The 10,000-nt window shown below is 34.0% G+C and overlaps 1 protein-coding gene across 10 annotated transcripts in view; it reads left to right on the forward strand.

Annotated features, from left to right (window-relative positions):
- The window catches only part of ptprma (protein tyrosine phosphatase receptor type Ma), a 270,941-nt gene that overhangs the window by 137,866 nt on the left and 123,075 nt on the right, over nt 1-10,000 (forward strand). For all 10 annotated transcript variants that reach the window (XM_058766082.1, XM_058766073.1, XM_058766079.1 and 7 more), the window contains exons 8-9: nt 4,682-4,990; nt 6,307-6,416. In XM_058766082.1, the coding sequence (XP_058622065.1) occupies nt 4,682-4,990; nt 6,307-6,416 (419 nt within the window). The remainder of the gene's footprint in view (nt 1-4,681; nt 4,991-6,306; nt 6,417-10,000) is intronic.

The following is a 10,000-nucleotide window of genomic DNA, read 5'->3' on the forward strand; positions in this document are numbered from 1 at the left end:
TGCATTTTTGATAGAAGTAGTAGACTTTATTTGTCCCTTCACAAGGCAATTATATGCAGCATCAACCTCACAAACAGATCATTTATATAAGACATCATGACAAAAACTGAAATAAAACATCACAACAAACACAACCACAACAAAACCTGGACCACAAAACCGATTTTCCATATATCCATTGATGTATGGTTTGTTGGACAATATTTGTCTGAGATACAACTATTTGTAAATCTGGAATCTGAGGGTGCAAAAAAATCGAAATATTGAGAAAATCACCTTTAAATTTGTCCAAATGAAGTTCTTAGCAATGCATATTACTAGTTTTGATATATTTACGGTAGGAAATTTACAAAATATCTTCATGGAACATGATCTTTACTTAATATCCTAATGATTTTTGGCATAAAAGAGAAATGTATAATTTTGACCCATACAATGTATTGGCTATTGCTACAAATATAGCTGTGCTGCTTATGACTGCTTTTGTGCTGCAGGGTCACAAATATTAAAATATAATATTTAAAATTCACAGTACACCTTTATCTTTATGGTGTACTGTAAATATAATATTTTATTCTGATCCAATAAATGCAGCCTTGGTGAGCAGAAGAGACGCTCTCAGTGGTGTGGTGTCTCTGGTCAGTTTCTCTCTCCGCAGTCGTTCTGTAAGAAGCTCGGCTCTCATTATTCTCTCTCAGGATCAGCAGGGTTTCGCTCCTCTGCTGTTAAGGCAGCACTTCGCTCAATCACAGACCGCTGTCCTTCTTCTCATCCTCTTCACAATGACTCCTTCGGCTCAACCTGAAAGGGAAAATCACTGGGTTTCCTTTTTTGCAGAATATCAAGCTCTCATTTCGAAAGTTTGCTATTCTTTGTGCCGGATATATTTCTCAATAGCACAGCGCTGAAGTGCTCTGATTGTTCTCGCCAATGCTTTCCTTCATATTCGCACTCCAAAGCAACAGGAGCCGGTCGCCACAGGAAACACTTTTATTGTGTGTCGAGATTAAAAGCGCTCGACTGTCAGCGCTGAAGAACGTGATGGAGACGCGGCTTTGATGCTGGAGTTTGACTAATTTTGAATAATGAGTGTATTGTTTATATAATATTTATATTATTTATAATTTACATTTATTTGTAAAAATTTTTATTATAAATTAAATCACTTAAATTGTAGTTAACTACTTTTTTCATTACAAATAAAAGAATGAAAATATCTAAATATATTATATAAATAAATATATAATTTATATCATTGGAAAAAAATAAATTGTATTAAATATTATATATGTATTTATTTTATTTTTCATATATATATGTGTGTGTGTGTGTTTATATTTATAATATTTTTTATTTTTATAAATAAATTACTATACTATTATACTTTTACTTTACTATGCTATTAATAATTGCTTATACTAGTGGATACCAAACTTATTTTATAACATTATAGTTTTTATTAATAATTCTTTATTAGTTTTCATTTTATATATATTTTTTATTTTAATTTCAGTTAAAGTTTTAATAATTCTTTTTGATGTTTGAAATAAAAATATATAGACATTTAAAAACAGTTTTAGTATCAGTTATTTTTAGTACATCAGTTTAAACTAAATGAGATTTTATTTTATTTTATTTTATTTTATTTTATTTTATTTTATTTTATTTTATTTTATTTTATTTTATTTTATTTTATTTTATTTTATTTTATTTTATTTTATTTTTTATTTTATTTTATTTTATTTTATTTTATTTTATTTTATTTTATTTTATTTTATTTTATTTTATTTTATTTTATTTTATTCTTAGTTAACCATAATAACCCTGGACTCATATATATTGTTTTCCAGATGATATAAGTTCTATATTTATTAATAATATATTATATAATATACATTAATATATTATATAAATAAATGTGACAAATATAATGTATACATTTTATTATTATATTATATTTTTATACAAAATATTTTATTTTTATATAAGTTACTAATATATATAAACGATGCGGATACAGATAACTACTCCCTACTCCCTTAATTTATACTCAAATTAATATATTATCTCCATATTTATTCTGTGACAATGACCAGCTGACTGAATCAACCAGCATCATCCTTTATATATGAATTATTCCTCAAACCCGTCCCATAGTGCTCTTGGCCTTGTTCTGCACATCTGATTGTATTATCATGAGTGTATTGTCCAAAGCATCTAATTGCTGCAGAGATTCAAGCTGCTTCCTGAATCCTTTGTGCAAAACTCCTCCGATGTCTCACATTATAATGCCTATTATCTCAAGCTTGTTAAAGATGAGCCGCAATCGGTTTCCTTCAGAAAAATGGATGGCAGTTCATCTTTAATGAGCCGTTTTTACAGGAGCGGCTGGATACTGTACATTAGTGCGGACGCGTTTAACACACCGTCTTTGTCTCGTTAAGCGTGTGTTTGAGTGAGAAGTAATTGAGAGGCTCCACAAAGAGCTTGATTTGAGCCGAATGAATGATGAATGCGTCCCGTCTCGGGTCTGTTCCACTCTCACCTCCAGTGTTTCTTACAAGCCGCTGATTAAAAGGTGTTTCCAGAGCCGTGTTTTAATCTGCAGCCACACACGCGCCGAATAAAGATCAGCCTTCGCTTCGTTTCCCTCGCAGACTGCGCTCTGCTTTGTGCTTCTCTTGTGTTTCGTCAGAAAATAGGCCTTTGGGAAGCAAACACACGGTTGACTCTGCGTTTGACGGCTTTCTTTAAGGGTCTTAAAGTCTGAATTCACCTTTGAGCATTAAAGCATTAAAAAAAGCCTTAAATGCATAAAGTTGTGGCACTAAATGTTGCATGCAATGCAAAAAATGAACATCTTCCTCAGTATTTTTGTCTTGTTTTCTTTCTTTTGACTTTTTAGTAAATGTGTCTTATTTTAACCCTCTGGTGCTCTTCAGTCTTTTTGACCAAAAAACTTTATGTAGTTTATTTTATTAAAATTAATAATATTTTATATATATATATATATATATATATAAAATATTATTATTATTATAATAATTAATTACATTTTTTAATTCATCGGAATGGTACGAAATTTGGTAAATGGCACTTGCTATGTGAGTAAGTAAATAAATAAATAAAATGGTCATTTTTAATCACTACATGAGCACCACCAGATGGTTGTTGATTTTTTTTTTTGACATATTTCTTTTTTTTTTTCTTTGATCGATCAAAATTTCGATCGATTTTGCATGAAACAAGACTTTATCATTTTTCATCATAAGTAAATGTACCTTGAATTAATAGAAAACAAGACCATTTTCCATTTTCAGAACTTTTTATTATTTTTAAATGAATTCAAAAGTAATGGAGGTCTGTTGGAAGTTGTATTTTTTTATACTTTGAAGTCTTGCTAAAAAAGGCATTTATATTTAGAGACCATGTTGTCCTCCTTTAGTTTTCTTTCCTTCAGTCTTACACTGTAAAAAAATACATTGCTGCCTTATTTAAGTGCAAGTCATTTCAACATTAATTACATTAAACTGGCTTAAAAAAGGAGTTATAAAACTTATAAAATAAAGTTAACAAAATTGCTTAACCTATTTTGATGAGTTAAAGTAATGTAAAAACACATGTTGGTCATATGAGTTTTTACAGTGTAGAAAGGTCTTAAAAAGGTCTGCAGAAACCCTGCTATGAATAGTTTTGTATGTAATGGGTCCATCTCGATTGCTCAGGTCTCCGTAAAAACAATTTTGTGGGAACGGAGCGGGTTAAGCTTCCCTGTTCCTCATCAGGAGCGTCAGATTGCCTGTCTGGGGCTTCGGATCGCCAGCCGATGTGTGTGAAACGCTGAATTGCTCTGAAATGCTGCTCAGATTGAACCCAGAATGGAAATTGATCGTGTTGCTCCTGAGGGAACAGAGGAGCAGAGCTTTCATCAGAGATACTGTATGTACAGACCGGCATCACGCTTCCAGACAGACATATAATAAATGCAATATGCAAAATATCCATAATTGGGTGAACTCCACAAAAATATATCCAGGTCATATTTGACTCCTATATATATATATATATTAAAATAAGAAAGACAAATCTATTTAAAAAACTATTAAACATGTCTTTGATATCGTAGGTTTATGTGTTTACAGTGCAACTGTTTCTCTTGTGTTGTGCAGATTCAATGCATGGTCCTTGAAGATGATTGTGGACAATATATTTCGTTTTTTTTTTTTTCATTTAATTTAGAACTTTGGTCATTCTTTTGGTACAAAAACATTTAGAATAACACAAAATTTTAAATGCAACTGATAAAGTGTTGTTTTTCTTGCATTTTAAGTTTTTTTACACTTTTATGAAGCACAGTGTGTGTGTGTGTGTGTGTGTATATATGTATATGTATATTTATATATTTATACATTTTATGTCTGTTAATTTAGTGCATCATGTGTTTTTTTTGTGTTTTTTTTACAATGCAACTGTGTTGTGCAGATTCAATGCACGGTCCTTGAAGATGATTCTGGACAATATATTTAGTTTTTTTCATTTAATTTAGAATTTCAGTCATTTTTTTTAGTACAAAAGCAATGGAGATTTCATTTAGAGTTACATGAAACTTAAAATGCAACTGATAAAATAGTGTTTTCTAGGCATTATTAAGCACAGTGCATGTGGTTCTGCTGTGTTTCAGATCCCATGCACGGCCCTCGGCGGCTGCAGGTCGTCGACATTAAATCCAAGCAGTTGACGGTGCGCTGGGAGCCGTTTGGATATAACGTGACGCGCTGCTACAGCTACAATCTGACAGTTCAGTACCGCTACATGGCCAACGGCAAAGAGGAGACGCGCGAGGAGACGTGCTACGATACTCTGAGCTCCGCGCCGCAGCACACCATCCGCAGCCTGCCTCCATACACCAACGTCAGCATCCGCCTGCTACTGCGCAACCGCGAGGGAGTCAAAGACAGCCAGGAGCTCCCCGTGCTGACCGACGAGGACGGTCAGTCATCACATGCATCCTAATGCTACTCTCAGAGTCATTCACACACACAACTTATTATTCAAAAAAAAAGAAAAAGGTATTTTATTGGTGTTTTTAGGATTTGGCTGCAGCATCAGACTTACTCATTTTAATGTTATATTAAGAGTCCATATGAAAAACATTGACATTTTTTAATAAAATGTTTTATGTAAAAAAATGTATTTTATTGGCATTTTTATGATTTAGCTGTATTTCTTTTCATTTTGAAATTCCCTTTAAAAAAAAAAACAATCTTAAAAACAAAAACATTTATCTTAATGATACATTAAGAGTCTGTATGATACATTTTATTAAAACAATATTATTATTATTATTATTAATAATAGCAATTATGATTTTTATTATCATTGGTATGTGTTATGATTTCAAATTCATGAATTTTCTTGCAAAAACAAAACATTCATATTAATGTTATATTAAGACTTATTAAAAAAATGTATTTAATTTTTTTTTTTTTTTTTAATGATTTGGCTGCAGCCATAATTCAAGTTTAATTTAAACATTTTCTTGCTAAAACGAAAGTTTGATCTTAACAACGCATTTAACTTAATATAATATTAGGAGTCTGTATGATAAATGACATTTATTTTTTAAAAAGTAAAAAAAAAAAAAAATTCTTGGTATTTTCTGGCTGTAGCATTTTATATATATTAATGTGTATATATATATATATATATGTATATGTATGTGTTTAATTTCTACATTTTCTTGCAAGCGCAAAATATCTGTATGATAAAAATTGACATTATTTTTATTTTATTTATTTTTTTATTTTTTTAAATAATACAATAAATGTTTTTCTGGCTATGGCCAAATAACATTTTTTTTTTTTTTTTTTCAACAAATGAACTCTTTAACGCTTTTTTCCCCATCATGAATGGCCATGAATGGCTTCGGTTCTTTTGAGTTTGAGTGTTAAGTGTGTTATTTCTCCTACACAATAGCGTCTGTTTAAACAGCATGTTTGATGAGGAACACTGAAAACACAAGAAGCCTGCTGTCAAGGCTGAAGCAGGAACCTCTGGAGAGATGTTCAGAGGTCAAGGAACAGCAAGCAGGCCTCGGGTCGCTTCCATATTCCTTTGACTGAATAGATGAATAATCCTTCTCATGCTTGGAGGCCGTTCATTTTAGCATTACATATTGAATACAAGAGAATATTGATTTAAAACACATCAGAGTCTCTTCAAATCTATATGGGTTTGATCAGCAGACTCTGATCAGTTCTGTGTCTCGCTGTTTTGTTCATTTCTTGTGTTTTCTCGTGTTTCCAGTTCCCGGCGCCGTTCCGCAGGAGTCCATCCAAGGAAGCACATACGAGGAGAAGATTGCCCTCAGATGGAGAGAACCGCTCCAGACGTACGGCATAATCAAACAGTATGAAGTGAGTCCCGATTCCTTCAGCCTGCAGCATTCATCTTCCGCAGAACGCTGCCGTATTTCATTCTGCACGCTCTTAATTGACTAATAAATCTAAAATAATAACCTTTAGATCTGAAGGAACGAGCATGTTAACACGATCTGTTAGCAGCGGCGCTTTCTGACGGAGTTAAACGCCGTTCAGGTCAGCGGTGCCGAGATTCCATTAAAAAAGAGCCACTGCAACAATTACAGAAAAGAAATGAGACGGTTTCTCCGGAGAAAAAGACACCCAACTTACAAAAATCTGTTCGCAAACATTCCCATCAAGCTATGAAAATGTCATTTCTGAATGTTCAAAACATCTAGTTTTTTTCATGTGAATGGGAACATTATTCCATTCCATGCAGTCGTTATGGGAACGTTACTTTTGAATGTTCTCTGAACAATGCTGCTACATTCATGTAACATTTTTTAAATGTTGCTACTTGTTTCGGAACGTTCAGAAGTAACATTCCCATAATGTTGCAAAATGATACAAAATGGAATGTTCCCTTAATCTTTATATAACCAAGAACAAAAAAAACATTTCTGAAACATTTTTAAAAAAATTGGACATTCAGAGAACATTCAGAAATAACATTTTTGTAAATTAAAGGGACAGTTCACCCAAAATGAATAATGAGTAAATGAGTAAATTTTGTGTTGTTCCAAACCTGTATGAGTTTCTTGTGTGGAACATAAAAGAAGATATTTTGAAGAATGCTGGTCATCAAACAAATCATATATATATATTTTTTGGTACTTTTATGATTTGCTGTAGATATATAATTGTTGTTTTTATGATTGCATTGCAGCCATAATTCATGTTAGATTTCTGTTATCAGCCGGTGCTTTCCGATGGAGTTAAACGGCGTTCAGGTCACCCAAAAATGAAATTTTTGTCATAATTTACTCACACTCATGTCGTTCCAAACCTGTACGAGTTTCTTTCTTCTGTGGAACATAAAAGAAGATACTTTGAAAGATGCTTGTAATCAAACAGTCGACGGTCCCCATTGACTTCCATAGTATTTCTTTTCCTAGTCAACGGGGACCAACGACTGTTTGGTTCTAAATTCTTCAAAATATCTTCTTTTGTGTTCAACATAAAAAAGAAACTTAGACATGAGGGCGAGTAAATGCTGACAATATTGTCATTTTTGGGTGAGCTATACCTCTAATGGGAAAGTTAGCAAAACTTTCTTAGAATATATTTTTTGTCAGCTGGATGTGCTCTCTCCATGTTCACTTTTTCTCAGAATGGAGAAGTATCTGAGACGGTGTTCATATGAACTAGTAAAAGCCTCATCTGATTGTGTGCTGGCCGTCCTGTCGGAGGGGATTTTCATTGTTTGGGTGGCAGTAAAAGACTGGGATTTGTGGCACTAGAATAACAAACAGAAGCACATACCGCAGCAAGCTCACGCAGCAGGAATGTGGCAGGAGGAAACATGTTTCCTTTACGGGAAAAAACACTGATTCTGCTTCCTGCTCTGATTGATTCTGTTGAGAACGATATCTACGTAATCATCCAAGTTGAATAACTTGCTCTTAAATCTGAAACAGCTTGTTGAATAACTAGGAAATGCATTGTATTATGGAAGTGAAATGGGTTGCGAGCGCTAAAGCTCTAGTCTGTCTGTTATTAAAGGAATAGTTCACCCAAAAATGAAAAAGTGCTCCCCCTCGGGCCATCCGAGATCAGGATGAGTTTGTTTGTTCATCAGGTTTGTAGAAATGTGTCTCTGCAGTGAATGGGTGCCGTCAGAATGAGAGTCTGATAAATTAAAATTAAATATCCTCATCCTCAGTTCATCCGAGATCAGGATGAGTTTGTTTGTTCATCAGGTTTGTAGAAGTGTGTCTCTGCATCAGTGTCTCAGCAATGGATGCTCTGCAGTGAATGGGTGCCGTCAGAATGAGAGTCTGATAAAAACATCACAATAATCCACAGCACTCCAGTCCATCAGTTAACATCTGGAGAAGACACAAATCCAGCATTAAGACGTTTTTAACTAAACGAGTCCATAATCCATAATTCCATCCAACAAAAATGTTCTAAGAATGTTGTGTTTTGGATTTGACAACCTTTGAAGAATGTTTTTTTGTTTTTTTCTTGGTTATGCGAACATTAAGGAAACATCATTTTGCAAACATCATGGGAATGTTACTTTTGAATGTTCTGAAACAAGTAGCAACATTTAAAAAACGTTAGATGAACGTTCAACTGAAACATTTCAGGAAAAAAGTTCCATAAGCAATGTATGAATATTGTTTTGAGGACATTATTATAAACCAGATAATTCTGAACTAACATTCTGTTAATGTTGCTGGAAGAATGTTTGTTTATAACGTTGAGAGAACCTTGCCAGAACGTTCTCAAACCATTCCTTGTTAACTGGATAACGCTTCCTCCAGTGAAACAGTGTTCTGGTCTGAATCAGGAGAGAAATCTGCAGATCAAGCACTGTTTACAAGCCAAAACAGATCTAAACAAACATGTGGCTGGATTTTGATGCGAGAGACGACAGGAGATGCACTTTATGACTGGAGGAAGTGTTATTATTATTATTATTATCATGGACTCTATTTTTATTATAAAAATGTCTTGATTCTCCAGATGTTAACTGATGGACTGGAGTGGTGTGGACGGCACCCATTCAGAATCCATTGGTGAGCAAGTAAATAAACTTGCATATATAAAATGCACAACCCTCAAAGACTAAAAGTGCATTGCATTATGGGAGTGAAATGTGTTGCAAGCGTCGTTTCAGTCCGTCTATTATTGAAGAACAGTATATTTTGGCTGTTACAGTTTTGTGATGATTTCAGAAGCGCGTGACTCATTCTGCGGCTGGAAACTCGGAACAAAGCGCCGCTCAAAAGACTCATTGTTGCAGAACTTCATTTGTGGAAATGCGACCAATTAAGCTGTCAGGTTCACGTTCTGAAATTACATTCTGTCATCGCGCTCGCCTTTAAGGAAGTGTCAGGGCTGCGATCTGTGCCGCTCGCGAAGGGAAAGGGACCAAACAAAAGCTTTCTGCCTCATTAGAGTCGCTCCTCCGTGGCGTTTGGTTTCGGCAGGGTTGAAGCCATGCAGGTGTGTTCTCCGTCACACGGATGAGCTTGGGTTTGTGCAGTAATTGCACTGACAGCGAGTCGCCCCAGTGCATTCTGGGTTAAGTGCTTTGCTCTGAAACACAGTAATGATGGAGCGGGACTGTGATCATGATAAATGTGCTGATCCGGGGTCAGGCCTCCATTGGCTTCATGAATTGCACACGTGTGTGTTTGTGTTTGACTCCTGTCTCCTGTCAGGTTCTGCATCAGTTGAGGATCTGCTGGATCTTGGAGAACTGATTTAAACCCAGGGGTTTTCAGTCATTTATGTGACATGAACCCCCAATTATGATCATCCTCATGTCAATCAGTGTTATTTTAGCGTCATTTAGGTGCTATAATAGTTTTTTATTAATAGTCTCCAAGGTTTTGCTTCATATTTTGCTATGTTTTTTTTTTAAACATTTCTTAATTTATTTGTTTTTTAATATCTATATAATTTCT

The sequence above is a fragment of the Onychostoma macrolepis genome, chromosome 24 (assembly GCF_012432095.1).
Source record: "Onychostoma macrolepis isolate SWU-2019 chromosome 24, ASM1243209v1, whole genome shotgun sequence".
NCBI classification, from domain to species: domain Eukaryota; kingdom Metazoa; phylum Chordata; class Actinopteri; order Cypriniformes; family Cyprinidae; genus Onychostoma; species Onychostoma macrolepis.